The sequence below is a fragment of the Neoarius graeffei genome, chromosome 21 (genome assembly GCF_027579695.1).
Source record: "Neoarius graeffei isolate fNeoGra1 chromosome 21, fNeoGra1.pri, whole genome shotgun sequence".
NCBI lineage: Eukaryota > Metazoa > Chordata > Actinopteri > Siluriformes > Ariidae > Neoarius > Neoarius graeffei.
Window position 1 is genome coordinate 27371571 of NC_083589.1, and position 15705 is coordinate 27387275.

At 42.5% G+C, this 15705-nt stretch overlaps 1 protein-coding gene across 1 annotated transcript in view; it reads right to left on the reverse strand.

Moving 5' to 3' along the window:
- Positions 1–6465: 6465 nt before the first annotated feature.
- Positions 6466–15705, reverse strand: part of cmasa (cytidine monophosphate N-acetylneuraminic acid synthetase a) — a 30318-nt gene continuing 21078 nt past the window's right edge. Inside the window, exons 6-8 of the mRNA XM_060902918.1 lie at positions 15510–15681; positions 11056–11221; positions 6466–7214 (exon numbers count right to left, since the gene is read on the reverse strand). Coding sequence (XP_060758901.1) covers positions 7018–7214; positions 11056–11221; positions 15510–15681 — 535 coding nt within the window. The 3' untranslated portion in view covers positions 6466–7017. The remainder of the gene's footprint in view (positions 7215–11055; positions 11222–15509; positions 15682–15705) is intronic.

Here is a 15705-nt window from a genome sequence, read left to right on the forward strand (position 1 = left end):
GTTCCTACATGTTTAATCATATATTTTTGTTCAACCCCTTGAATTAAACCTTAAAGTCTGCACTTCAATTCTGTTGTAGTTGTTTCATTTCAAATCCAATGTGGTGGCATGCAGAGCCCAAATCATGAAGATTGTGTCACTGTCCAAATATTTCTGGGCCTAACTGTATATCTACCTTTTTGGCCCTAAAAGAAGAAGAAGCCTTTATTTGTCACATGCACACTGAAATTCATCCTCTGCATTTAATCCATCTGAAGTAGAGCCCTGCACTCCCGCGGGAGTCCCGCGGGACTCGCGGGACCCGCCGCAAAGCAGTGCGGCGCGGGACAAATTTTGAAAGCTCATTGCGGGCGCGGGCGGAACCGGAAGTGCACATATGCGCGCGCGGGCAGGAGCGGGAGTGCACATATGTGGCGCGGGCGAGAGCGGTGATAAGCTGCAGTCCCGCTAACTAAAAATGTGTTTGAAATAAAATGTATAAATTATGTCTATCATATATAATTTGTGCTGGATACTTTACTTGGTATTAATAGAAACATTTTAAAATGCCTAAATTTATAGAGACTGTTAGATTACCAGAGAAATGGTATCTTAAATTTGTCATTTCTCACCCTCAACCTAACGGGAAATCCTTTGATCGCTCTAATGATTCGCAGTTCACACACAGCTAGCAAGAAAACCATGAATTAAGTGATTTACTTGTTGCGTTAGTCTACAACTTTAGTCAGAGAGACATGTTACACAGTGACGGTAGGCTTGACTCAATGCTATCCCAGAAATCCTTCCTGTAATATGCAAATTTGGCTGTCCAATCAGAGGCGTCTTAATTTGCATATTACAGGAAGGATTTCTGGGATAGCATTGAGTCAAGCCTACCGTCACTGTGTAACATGTCTCTCTGACTAAAGTTGTAGACTAACTCGAGCACTAAATCAGTTCACTTCTCTTATTAGCTTTGTTTTGTGATTAGAAAAAAACAGCACTAATCCACCATTGTTACAGAACAAGCACATTCACCTTTTTATGCTGATCGGAGAGTTACATTGGTTTCTCGTATGATAAAAATGTGTGATTCGTGATTAAATATTTTAATTATTTGGTAGTACTAATTATTATTAGAGACAGTACATGCTAAATTCCGAAACAAGTTAAATAATAGTAACGTCGGTGTAGATATTTAAGCTGAAAGTCACTCAAGGTAGGGGGCGGGGCACCATCACGCTGTGTCAAGACAAGAATGTCTGCATCATGCGGGATTTGCGGGACAAAATATGGCTGGCTGGACTGAAAATCATAATTCTTTGCGGGCGCGACTGAAAAATCCGACCCGCGCAGACCTCTAACAGACAACCATTCACACTCACGGTCAATTTAGAGTCACCAGTTAACCTAACCTTTGGACTGTGGGGGAAACCGGAGCACCCAGAGGAAACTCACGCGGACAACATGCAAACTCCGCACAGAAAGGCCCTCGCCGGCCACGGGGCTCGAACCCGAACCTTCTTGCTGTGAGGCGACAGCGCTAACCACTACACAGGGGCGTCACTAGACCCAAGACCATACTGGGGCACAAAAGGGGCACAGGAAATGTATGCGAGCGCGCGAAGCGCGCGAGCTAAAAATTTTGCACTATATTTATATTTATATTTTTTATATAATATATATTACATTTTATGTAATATATATTATCTCATCTCATTATCTCTAGCCGCTTTATCCTTCTACAGGGTCGCAGGCAAGCTGGAGCCTATCCCAGCTGACTACGGGCGAAAGGCGGGGTACACCCTGGACAAGTCGCCAGGTCATCACAGGGCTGACACATAGACACAGACAACCAGTCACACTCACAGTCACACCTACGGTCAATTTAGAGCCACCAGTTAACCTAACCTGCATGTCTTTGGACTGTGGGGGAAACCGGAGCACCCGGAGGAAACCCACGCGGACACGGGGAGAACATGCAAACTCCGCACAGAAAGGCCCTCGCCGGACCCGGGGTTCGAACCCAGGACCTTCTTGCTGTGAGGCGACAGCGCTAACCACTACACCACCGTGCCGCCCAATATATATTATATTTTATGTAATATATATTTATATATTGATATTTATATTTAGAAACGGCCTGCTTAAAACTAGTCACTAGAGCTGTAAAACTCAAAATGATTACGAGGACACTGAATCCAGGTCAATCATTTAATAATAACAGTATGAATATTTGCAACATTTGTGATAATAGCAATGTAATACTTATACTGTTGGTAATATTGTAAAAGAACATTTTTGTGTCAAATACAGCTGTCAAATACATTGGATACTTCGCTCAAAATTTCCTGTCAAATACAATGGATACTTCGCTCAAAATCTCCTGTCTGTTTAATTAATTTGTTAGTCATTTCACCTCTGCTCATGTTCACCGATGTCCAACCCTTCACTTGCACTCTGCTGCTCCACATTGTCTGGACAGAGATGTTAATATATAATAAGGCCATCCACAAACATAATGACTATATATTTTAACTGTTACATAGGCTAGTGTACTAGTTGAACAGTGATCAGCTTGTGGTTCATCACCCACATGTTGCCTAGTTACCTTGTTCATTCTTCCTTTCTGCTTTATTCCTGCTCCTAGCAAATAGCTTTCTGATATCCATCTAGAAGAGGAAGTTTGCAAAATTGAAACCATACTAATAAACACCTGCCAGTAGCCTACACAAGTAGGGTGGAGGCTTGCTCAGAATGGCAGTCCAAAACGCCTCTCCAAGCGCTAGGCCTACTGTGTGTGTGTGTGTGTGTGTGTGTGTGCGTGCGTGTGTGTGTGTGTGTGCGCGCGCGCGCGTGTGTGTGTGTGTGTGTGCGCAGAGCGCGTGCATGTGCAATTGAAATTCGGTTCAATAATTCAATTACAATACTCAACTGGACGTAGCCTCCAAAACAACAGTTGTGTGTCATTACGTTAGGTGGCTATCTTCACACAGTCCATCACAAAACTATCAACGCGATCTGGCAACACGCAAACTGAGGGCTCGCGGCTTGCCACGTTGCAGACGACGGAATGAATGCAAACTTTTCAATATCCCTTCGTTTCAAACAAAAAATCAAGACAACACGAAAACAATGTCCCAACACATATTAATTCTACAGCGTTACAAAAATGACAGTGGAATTACTGTCTACTAACCTGTAAACAGTTGAAAAACACGGAGAGATGGTTTCCCCTGCTCTGAATTTCATTGCATCTGAGAGCTGCTGGAGTCTGCGGTCCCCATAGCAACCAAGATGTTACTCATGTCACGCGCACACTTTTTTCACATTGCTTAGTGTGCGCGAGGCCAGCCAAAACTACCAATGTAAAAGCATTGTAGATGGTCTTCTTCGCGCATCGGTTAGCCTACCCCACGTTATGAATTAATTAAATTGCAGCTATTCCCAAGTTTAAAATTCAGAGCGTTTCGTCACTGGATTTTTTTTACTGGGGCACTACAGATCTATACTGGGGCACGTGCCCCAGTAAAATACCCCTGGCGACGCCGATGCCACTACACCGCCGGAAGTAAGAATGGCTTGGAAGAAAACACATCTGTAGGTAATATCTTTTTTATTCTAGCTAATTAATTTAATTCAATCCCATTAAAAAAAAAACTAATGAAAGTTCTCATTTTTTCATAATCTGCCACTGATTTCATGTAATGTCTTTGTTCTAATGATCCAATCCCAAGCAATTTAATTGTGATTTGCTGGATTTATCGTTCAGTCAGTCAGTCAGGGTCACTTGTCCACTATATTCCCCACATCTACATGCCTGGCTGCTCCACAGGTTGGGGTTCACACAGGTGATATGAACATAGTGACATCCTGAACCACAGGGAGATGGAGTTAATTGGGTTCACTCTCTCACACAGAGTGGAGAGATGAATCAGAATTGCAAATGATGAGAAAATATAAACAGAGTTAATTGAGGCTGATGGTTTGCCCTCCCACAGCCGTCATGAGCTGTCATTAATCTTGTTCTTAAAAATCACTTATAAGAAACAGTTTCAAGTATCATGTTTCACATTAACAGATTTTAATTAATTTATCAGCGATAAAATTGAGATTAAATTAAGTAACTACACTCACCGGCCACTTTAATAGGGACTTGTTCTTGATTCTAAGATTCCTGTTCTTGGCTGGCAGGAGTGGAACCCAATGTGGAACCCAAGAAGATACTTTTCTGCTCACCGCGGTTGTAAAGAGTGATTATATGAGTTACTATAAGATCCTTCATGGCAGCTCAAACCAATCTGGCCATTTTCTTCTGACTTCTCTTATCAACAAGGCGTTTGTTTCCACCCACAGAACTGTCGCTCACTCAGTGTTTTTTGTTTTTCGCACCATTCTGTATAAACTCTAGAGACTGTTGTTTGTGTGTGAAAACCCCAGGAGATCAGCAGTTTCTGAAATACTCAAACCAGTCCATCTGGCTCAAACCAACACCCATGCCACAGTGAAAGTCACACTTTGAGATCACAATTTTTCCCATTCTGATGCTTGAAGTAAACGTTAACTGAAAGTCTTGATTTGTATCTGTATGATTTTATGCATTGTGCTGCTGTCAAGGGAAGGCTGATTAGAGAACTGCAGAACGAAGCAGGTGTATGGGTGTTGCTAATAAAGTGGCCGGTGAGTGTATATTTTATGCTGCATGCAAGATTCTGGTCTTAACTTTTTATTTTTCGTGTGAATTCGCCTGTATGATGATGTGTGATCACTGTGCAGGTACGTCTCCACTGTCTCACTGACTCGATGTAGAAATGGGCAGCATGGTGGTGTAGTGGTTAGCACGGTTACCTCACAGCAAGAAGGTTCTGGGATCGAGACCAGTGGCTGACGGAGGCCTTTCTGCATGGAGTTTGCATGTTCTCCCTGTATCTGTGTGGGTTTCCTCTAGGTACTCTGGTTTCCCCCACAGTCCAAAGACATGCGGTTAGGTTAACATGGGGCAGCCATGGCCTGAGGTTGGGCTGAAGTGCCCTTGAGCGAGGCACCTCACCCCCAACTGCTCCCTGGGCACTGTAGCATACTGCTCTGGGTACATGTGTGCGCTCATTGCTCACTTTTGTGCGTTTACTGCTTTAGATGGGTTAAATGAGAGATCAAATTTCACTGTGCTTGAGTGTGCATGTGACAAATAAAGGCTTCTTCTTCTAAAAACTATACTTTAGTACACATTTCCTGCAGTTTCTGATAGTCATCCATTAAATGTCGAAAAATTGTACTTGGGTTAGGTTGACCAGAAACAGACACCATGTGTAATTAAGATCAATTAAGATTCATTTCCAAATAGTCTTTGATATTATTTCACCAGCAGGAGTCAAAGGTCAAGACTAAGTTGCAAAAATCCTAAACACTGAATAATAGCAGGGTATTTAGTGTTCCTAGGGGCACCAAGGACCGGATTATTACCTCGCCCAGGACGGAGTCCACCAGGGAGCGAGGTATTGTTTTCGGCAGGGTTCTTTTTGTTTGTTAACCATATTACGGGAAAACGGCTGGATCAATCTTCATGAAACTTTCAGGATAGACGGGCATTGGTCTCAAATAGAACCTCCAACATTTTGAGGGTCATCCAGTCAAGGTCACCAAAAAGGTCAAAATCGTTTTTGTTGTGTGGCTACTGCCTCATATAGAGGCACTAGCCATTATGCCATCGTGCTGTAAGAATGTAAGAGTGTAACAGTCACACATTGCACATACACATGTTCCGATTAAAATAGCCGGTGAGTGTATACAATTCTGTTCACCATTCTAAATAAATGGACTAGACTAAAAAAAAAAAATCGCTTTCAGACATGTTTATGCTTATTACAGAGGGAAAGTGTGTTCCACTGAGCTCTAGCACCAGGCCATTTCCAGGAAATAAGTGTTTCGGTCATGGTGACAGTGTGTGTATGTTAGTCTTGGTTCGGAGGTTTCAGTTTTGAAAACTGTAAGAGTAGAATAATATAAAGTACAGACACTTGGTATATTTTACTTCTGTGATTTCTAAATTGTTCATTTTTGGATTACACTTCATTTTTGTGGCTACTGCCTCATTGAGTAAATATATATGCGATATTTACTGTATGGACATGGTATCAGAAAACTATTTTATTTATAAGCAGTAGCCACATGTACCCATAGGGTACCTTTTTTTTCACGATATCTTCCTTCATATTCATCATAAGTGCTACCGGGTGAGGTTTGTTTTGCCTGGCAACACTTGTCTTCAATTGAATCTGTTTTTGTGATTTATTCCATCATTAAAAATGGCTCTTGAACCTTTTGTTCATAAAATCTGATGACACTTTTGGTATTTTCTGACTCATGTTGCTTATCCTGAGCAATATCTATCACATCCAGCCACTATGGTGATTACGTACTGTATCATAGATGGGAATTGTGTCACTTGTCTGAGGAAAAAAAGGTTATAAAAATCAATAAAATGTACAACCTTTAATACTTCCATTTAATAGTCCACTCATCAGTGACGTACAGAGAAGTAGTGTATACATCTTGATGGAAAAAAAAAAAAGATATTTAAAATAAGCATGCAGATTCATGAGAATTTTGCTGATAGTGTGAGTGTCAGGATGTAAAGATGAGAAAAATAGCCTGAAGCAATCCTTATGATAAAAGTATTCAGTATAATCTCAAAGTAAGCAGTGGCTTATGCATGAACAAGCATGATCACAATGTCAAATCCAGCCTATGATGTGATGTAATGTACAAGGTTGCCCTCTAGTGAATGCTAAAATTTAAAGTCACACAACATTTCCAATCACGAAATGAAGAAATGGTAATTCCCCAGCACGAGCCTTAATTTATTAACTTCTTAGACCAAGCAGCATTACAGAATATTCGATTAGTTTCTTTTTCCTTTATATTCCATAAAAATTCAATTCTACAGTACAGCACAGAAGAGGAGTGCAGGCAACTGCAGATCCATGCTTGAAAGCTTTCAGAAAACTTAAAAAATAATAATAAAATAAATAAATCTCTTTAGCAGTGGTGCTTGTTCTGAAATTTGGCTCCCTTCTTCATCAGGACAATGTGCTCAATGAACTCCCTAAGAGCCCCGTGTCCTGCTGCTCTCTGGCACAGGTATTTAGCTGCATTGAGACCCACAATGGGGGCGTCCAAGGGCACTGCGCTTAGACCAGCCAGGTTCAGGCAATCCACATCTGGCACATCATTACCTATGGAGAGAGAAGAGCTGAAGAATAGCTGGATTTTGGATGGCTCTTATATGTTTTATGTATCATCACTTGAAGATATACAGTGTAACAGCTGGTGAAGCTACATCAGGGGTCGGAGCCTTTTCTTCCAAAGCCCCACAGTTATGGAACAGCCTTCCAAGTAATGTTCGGGAATCAGACACAGTCTCAGTGTTTAAGTCTAGGCTGAAAACATATCTGTTTAGTCAAGCCTTTTGTTAATGATGTTTATGAGGTAAAGGTGTAGATCTGGAGGGTTGTCAGACGTAGAGTGTTTTGGTAAACTGGGATGTATGGATGCTGTCAGTCCCCATTCGCTTGCTCACTCGAGTCTGTTGACAGTGTAGTGGCTGCTGCTTTATGTCCCGGGGCTCCCTCATGCCTGTGTTACCTTCTGGCTCTCCCCTTTTAGTTATGCTGTCATAGTTAGTTTTGCCGGAGTCCCTGCTTGTACTCAGTGCAATATGTATACTGTTCCTACTTATTCAGGTGACATTGGGCGTACCTAACAACCTGTGTTTTTTCTTTCTCCCTCTCTCTCCCACCTCCCCAAATCTGTCCCTCTGAGTTACATGTCAATCCTAGGATCGAGATGCTGACCTCTTCTGCTCCTCAGACCTACCTGATCCATCCTGGTGCCCTGTGTCTGGTTGGAGTCTCATCGCATCGCTCCTGTGGAGGGTAGCCCCATGTGGACAGGTGAAAGTCGCACCTGGAGGACGCTCTGGACTCTTACAGTAATGCTTTTATGGCTGAGGACTACAGTTGACTTGCTAACTTTAGGACTGCAGTTGTCATGAACAGTTTTGCACTCAAGTTTCCATCAATGAAGAGTTTATAACATCAACGAAACTGACTATGTTAGGACTATTAATGTTATAGTCATGTTGTTGCCCAAATGAGGATGGGTTCCCTTTTGAGTCTGGTTCCTCTCGAGGTTTCTTCCTCATGTCGTCTGAGGGAGTTTTTCCTTGCCACCGTGGCCACAGGCTTGCTCATTGGGGATAGATTAGGGATAAAATTAGCTCATGTTTTAAGTCGTTCAAATTTTGTAAAGCTGCTTTGCGACAATGTTTATTGTTAAAAGCGCGATACAAATAAACTTGACTTGACTTGAAGCAAAGCCTGAGCAAGCACCCTGACATTCCTTTTTAACTGTATTGGTATCAGTGAGCATGTTTTTAAATCAGTGTTGCTTAATCTACACCGATCAGCCATACAAATAAAAACACTAACAGGTGAAGTGAATCACATTGATTATCTCATTACAGTGGCACCTGTCAAGGGGTGGGATATATTAGGCAGCAAGAAAACAGTCAGTTCTTGAAGTTGATGTGTTGGAAGCAGGAAAAATGGGCAAGCGTAAGGATCTGAATGACTTTGACAAGAGCCAAATTGTGATGGCGAGATGACTGGGTCTGAGCATCGAACAAACTGGAACATCTTGTGGGGTGTTCCCAGTACGCAGTGGTTAGTACCTACCAAAAGTGTTCCAAGGAAGAACAACCGGTGAACCAGTGACAGGGTCACGGGTGTCGAAGGCTTGTTGATCCGCATGGGGCACGAAGGCTACCCCATGTGGTCCAATCCCACAGAAGAGCTACTGTAGCACAAACTGCTGAAAAAATTAATGGTGATACCTTTCTGTTTTAGCCAGCATTAACTTTTCCAGCAGTTTGTGCTACAGTAGCTCTTCTGTGGGATTGGACCATAGGTTTACGGTCATTTAGCACAAAAGTCTTTTCGCACAAGTATTTTAGCACAAATATAGTCATTTAGCACAAGTTCTAAGAACAATCTTTATTATAAATATCTACTGATCATGTTTAAAGATGTTTTAATAGCTTTTTTCTGGAAGTTGCTGAGATTCCAATCGAATATTAGCGATTGTATTTCGCCACTCCGCCATCTTGAAACCGCCATGTTTGATGTAGCCCGTATGTTCGTCACCAATCCTCCCTCCAAACAATTTAACGCAGTGCACCAGTTCAGCTATCGTTGACTTCCAGGTTTGTAATGTGTACAGTATATGACAAATAAAGGCTTCTAATTAAAATCTAATCGGAAAATTTCTGTAACCATGTGATTTTTCCTGGCAACAAAATATACAAATCAACACCCTTCACTTTTATGAAATTTAAATCTCACTCGGCTAGTTAACACACATACAGTACTGGCACAGATACTAGTAAACAATCCCGTTGCCATAGCAACGCGAAACTTGTCTAAAAAGATCACTTTTTTCAGTGAATAAAAACATGCTTTTGTTTGTCACATAAAAATACAAGGAAAATGTTCATTTTTAAAACAAACAAACAAAAAAAACAAAGTGGCCAGTGATGGAGTTTATGGACAGCAAGATGCTCCCAAAATCTGGGTGAGTGCGCGCGCTGTTTAAGTGTGTGTGTGTGTGTGTTTGTGTGTGTTCACTGCTTCAATGATCAGGCTTATTTTTACACCCAAACACTTGACACTATAGCATCTTCAGGGTTGTTTACAACAATTGCACAAAATGACTTTAGAGTTGTGCGAAAAGACTTGTGCAAAATGACCGGATACTGGACCACATGGGGTAGCCTTCGTGCCCCATGCGGATCAATGCGCCTTCGACACCCGTGACCCTGTCACTGGTTCACCAGTTGTCCTTCCTTGGACCACTTTTGGTAGGTACTAACCACTGCATACCGGGAACACCCCACAAGATGTTCCAGTTTGTTCGATGCTCAGACCCAGTCATCTCGCCATCACAGTTTGGCCCTTGTCAAAGTCACTCAGATCCTTACGCTTGCCCATTTTTCCTGCTTCCAACACATCAACTTCAAGAACTGACTGTTCTCTTGCTGCCTAATATATACCACCCCTTGACAGGTGCCATTGTAAGGAGATAAATCAATGGAGATAAATCACTTCTTCACCTGTTAGTGTTTTCATTTGTATGGCTGATCCGTATAGTTTCGATTAGGGCTGCGTACCGGTACTGTGTACCGGTACTGTACCGTGAAAATTGATTCGGTACAGGTCCAAAATACCGGATCATGAAGTACCAGTACTGTACCGATATAAATTTACACCAAGTATCTGCTTATTTTGTGACTGAAGATGTGTAAATCCTACCACAAAGACGAAAATTTAGCACTGGAAAAGATGTAAAATTCCGCGCTGAAACTTGAAATCAGAGCCATCTTTGATTTGAGAGCCTCTCGCCACAGTCTCACGAGACATTGCGAGAGCTTGGCTGATCCAGCGTTCTGACTGGTCAAAAAGACTCAAAAATCAGGTCAGCCATTTTTCCTTTGCTGGCATTGGCAGTCTTTGCTGCTTTGTGTAATTTTGCCGCGCAAGTTCAAGGCCGCGGACTGCGCGTAGTCTGTAGTACTCTAGTGTAGTCACTTCTCGCTGTGAGACAACTTATGACTTTTTGTCCCAAGTTAACTAAGTGTGAGACTGAGAGGGTGACTGAGAAGTGAGGTAGGAAACCTAGTTATGTTCGGTTTTCTTTGAATAAAGATACTGACAAGTTGTCAACAGTTTATTAATGTTTCTGTCATTATTGAAGAAGTTCAGAAGAATTTGTCAAATTGTTCAGGTACAGGTACAGGTCCTGTACCGGTACCTGTACCTGATGTTACGTTTAGGTATGCAGCCCTAGTTTCAATGGTGCTGAATTACTGATGCTTTGCTGTCTGAAGCAGTCAGTAGTAAAAGGACTGGTTTTAATTTAATTACATTCAATCTTTACCCTTTCACAATACAAGCTACTGACTTCACTTATATTATTCGGTCGACTTACTTTTCCATTTGCTTAGACAGTTTGCACGCTCACCTATGTAGGCCACCTCTTTCCAGTCGAGTTTCTTCTTTTTCAGCAGTCTCTCCAGTTCCACTTGCTTTTCCTCTTTCAGATGCCAGATTTCACAACCTGTTTTCTGTGACAGCTGCTCTGCAAACACATCTGGCACTGGGCTGTCACTGGATGATATAAGGATCACCTGGAGAGACAGGATTCTTTAGTGAACAGTGGTGTATATGAGACATCCACTCTCATGGAGGATTACTCATCCTGTGAGAAACAAAATGATTGAATGAAATTTCCTGACAGATCACCTCCATCACATGACGTTTCACTTGATCCTCAGGGGAGTGGGATTTAATAGGGAGTGCATTTTTTCATTACTCATCTGTCTTTGCAGTGTGCAGTTCGTGTAAGAAACCTTAAGATCCTTCAAATTCTACCAAGAACCAGTTCCTTCATTCAGAGAATTTTCAAGGATGCCCGTGTGCATCATCTCTGTTCTTAAATCACTCACAGTCCTATGTGCAAGTACAAGGTGGGACCTTTTCAATGATGCACACTCATTAGTCTGTTCCATTATTCCTGTGTTCTCCAAATGCTAGGAAGAAGTCTTACCTAGGCTCTGAAGGACTTGACTTGGAAGGGCCCATCCCACCATGGAAGCATCCTTGACTTTGAAAAATTCCCATTGGCTGTGTTCCAATAGTCCTTTCCAATATGTCTTTTCCTAACCACTTTTCCTTGACCTCAATGGAACAAGTCATGAGATCAAGAAAAGATGTGAAAGAGAATTCATAAGGACGTACGAAAAGACAACCGTGGTGCTAAGAGAATCCGACTGCACTTACTCTAGGCTACGCAATTATGCGACGGCGCATGATAATGACGTGGGTCTGCTGTGTGAAACTGCAATGTTCTGAAGATGGACTACAAAACGTGCATCTTCGCCCCGTACGGTGTTGTTTCATGGAGGATATAAAATGTGGACAACATGGAGAAAAATATTAATTCATTACCAAGGATGGAATTGAAAATAAAAATGAATAGAGGCTTCTTCCTCTTCTTTCCATCGCCAGCAAGGGCCATAGGGGCACCACTGATGACATTTTAACAGTCCACCATTGGTGTGTCTGGGGCATTTAAACTTGGCGGCACCCATCCCTCTCCACAGGAATAGAGGCTACTCGTCTCAAAACTGAAACGAAATTGACAATCGTTGCTCACGCTCACCTTCCTGTCCAATCATATTTATTAACGTGGAAACCAATTAGTGTATGATTAATATTTAATTATTTATTTATGTGAATGGTTTGCTGATGGCGAGTTGTTTTAAATGTTGCTGCTGCAAAGACTTGTGGGCCGGCATTATCTCCTTTCCTTTTGTAAAGGATGGTCCTGTGTATCCTTTGCTAAAGGAGATAGGAAAGGAAGTATTGAAGCACCTTTCATTAGCATTTAGAGGAAGGGCAGCTGAGAATGTAGACCTTCAGGATTCTTTATTTCTGGAGCGTTTTGGCCCTTTTCCACTACCCTTTTTCAGCTCGCTTCAGCTCACTTCAGCCCGACACGGCTCGCGTTTCGACTACCAAAAACCAGCACGACTCAGCTCGTTTCAGCCCTGCTTAGCCCCTAAAACTCGCACCGTTTTGGAGTGGGGCTGAAGCGAGCCAAACCGTGCCGACTGAGGTTGGGGGCGTGAGCAGACACTCCCCTGTGCACTGATTGGTGAGGAGGCGTGTCCTCACATGCCCACACACGCCCCGCGAGCGCGCTGGGATCTGTAAACACCGCAAACCCGGAAGAAGAATAATTATGAATTACGAGAATTTCTGAAGCCTTATGCGCCTCGCCTCATCTATACGCTCTTGCCAGTATCTGTCCGCGTTGTCGGTGACAACAAGCCACAGCACCAAGACCAGCAACACTAACGACTCCATGTCCTCCATGTTTATTGTTTACTATTCGGGTCGTGAGACTACCGCTTAAAAGCTCACTGAATCAGTGACATACAGAGCATCGTGGACGAGTTCGCGGAGCGCAAGGCTCGCCGTATGCCCTTCAAATAATGCGCGCAGTAGGCTATTGATGTTTTATTATGAGCCATGTACAGTATGTCGCCTAATGTTTTTTTTTTGTTTCTGAGTTACATGTTCGTTTGAAGGACTTAATGTACAAAATAACATAGTTGCACCCCGGAGTGTTGAAATTGGTAAACACAGTGCATTCAGTGAGGTTTGCACCGCCCTCCTTTTATTTCTGACTCTTCCTGTCAGCGTTGCAACCTCTGAGCGCTCATTCGTATGCCCTTCAAATAATGTGCGCAGTATAGGCTATTGATGTTTTATTATGAGCCATGTACAGTATCCTAATGTTTTTTGTTTCTGAGTTACATGTTCGTTTGAAGGACTTGATGTACTAAATAACATAGTTGCACCCGGTAGTGTTGAAATTGGTAAACACCGCAGTTGCGGACATTTTGTAGCCTAAAATGATGTTATGATAAGCTTTAATAAAGGGCCCGGTCATTTGCCCCGCCCCCGGCCCGGCTCTGACTTGTTCCGCCACTGTCACTGATGTCACTGTTTGCGCTGCTTAACGACATCACATGACGTCCACCCACTTTCGCTAACTCCACCCAATGTGTCCACCCACTTCCAGCCAGCACGGTTCAGCGCGGTTGTAGTCGAAATGCAACTTTTGACAATACATCCTTTTGTGTTTTAAATGTACATGGGGAGATACAGATTTGTTGGGGTAAAATATTTTGTTTTTTGAGTCACAAATACAAAAATAGCAGAGGCCTTGCAGTTTGTATTTGTCATTCAAATGTATTGGCTTCTATTGTATCTAGTGACCATCAAGCAGTACATGGTATACTTTACTTCGCCACACTAATTACACAAGCTAGCCATATTTTAAAATAAATAAACCATTATTAAAAATTTAATTCATTCCAAAACAGAAATTTTCCGCAGGCGGCATGGTGGTGCAGTGTTGTAGTCGAGTCACTACACCTTGAGTCCGAGTCCAATCTTTAGTCCCCAGTGTTCAAGTCCAAGTCAGTAAAGGAAATTTCGAGTTGAGTCCACTATTGATCCGAGTTGAGTCCGAGAACAAGACTCCAACTGCACCATTTGACGTGACAGCGTCTCTGCTACTGTGTTGGACTAATGTTCCTGCTCGACTGCCTCATTTTAGTTAATAGGCTACAAATAAAAAGCTTGTTCATCGCTCAGCAAGCCCCGCCCGCTATCAACAGAGCAAATAACATGAGAGGGGGGTAACACTAGCTAGTTCATCACTCAGCAAGCCCTGCTATCAACAGGGCAATGAACATAGCATGTCCCTTACTTCTCTGGGTAGAGTCTTGCTAAATGACAATTGAAGTTCGAGGTTGTCCCCGTCATCTCCTCGATAGTTCTTCTACATAAGGAACACATGGCAGTGCATTTTTTCCCCACTGCACGCGAAGTCTGTATAAACAAAGTGGACAATCCTAGTGGCGTTCTCTCCAGGCATTTTAGCACCATGAACGTTAGTTTGTTCCTGAACATGACGTATGAACAGGTGAATGTGTATTCTCTTGCATGAAATTAGTATAAAAATTAATGTAGATATAAATATCTTATGCTAAATTATTATGGCATGTTCCAAAAAAAAAATAAAGAAAAAACTCTGCGTTCTTGTTTCCAATTTACGAGTCCGAATGCAGTTAATGCACTAAGTCTGAGCCATCAGTGCTCAAGTCCAAGTCAATTCACAAGTCCTTAAAATTAGGGCACGAGTCAGACTCGAGTACTACAAGCTTGGTGGTTAGCACTGTCGCCTCACAGCAAGAAGGTTCTAGGTTCAATCCCTGCACCCAACTGGGGCCTTTCTGTGTGGAGTTTCCATGTTCTCGTCATGCCTGTGTGGGTTTCCTCTGGGTGCTCTGGTTTCCTTCTACAGTCCAAAGACATGTGGATTAGTTCAACCGGCTACTCAAAATTGCTGCAATGGATCGGCAGCCCATTCAGGATGTACCCCAACTCTCGCCCGATGTCAGCTGGGATTGGCTCCACTTTCCCTGTGACCTGTAATGGATAAGCTTTATAGAAAATGAAATTAAAATGTCTGCCATTGTATATTGGGTATTAAGGCCGTACTGCATATTACCAGTAGATGGCAATGAGACTCCAGCATGCACCACTGAGCACAAGAAGATAAATAAGCAGGAGAAACAATAGCTGTACTGTGTTCCACTAGTCTTTTTTGCTTAGGAAAGTTTCTAACTAATTGACCTGGGAGTAAAGTTACAGAGTGCACGTGGGTGTTGTGCTGCTTCTAAACAGGATCTCGACTTGAGTCAGTTAGATATGAAGGTACTGATTAACCTACTACATGCACTATGTTACATTCTCAGCCCTAAACAAATAAAGATTATTTAATCAGGTGTGGCTGAGTACACTGAACTCAGGTCAGTTTAAACAGCAATGTTAACCAACCTCCATTTTTTCTTCCTGTAGCATGCGGATTCCGGCCAGGTCTCTGGAACTGATGGACAGAATCTCGTCTCCAGATTTAGACAGATAGACCTGCCCGTCAGTCAGGCAGCCTGACACGTTGCACAGGAGCAAGCACACCTGCTCTGGATTATGCTTTCCAAAGTAACCAAATCTGCATTTAAAAAAAAAAGAAAGA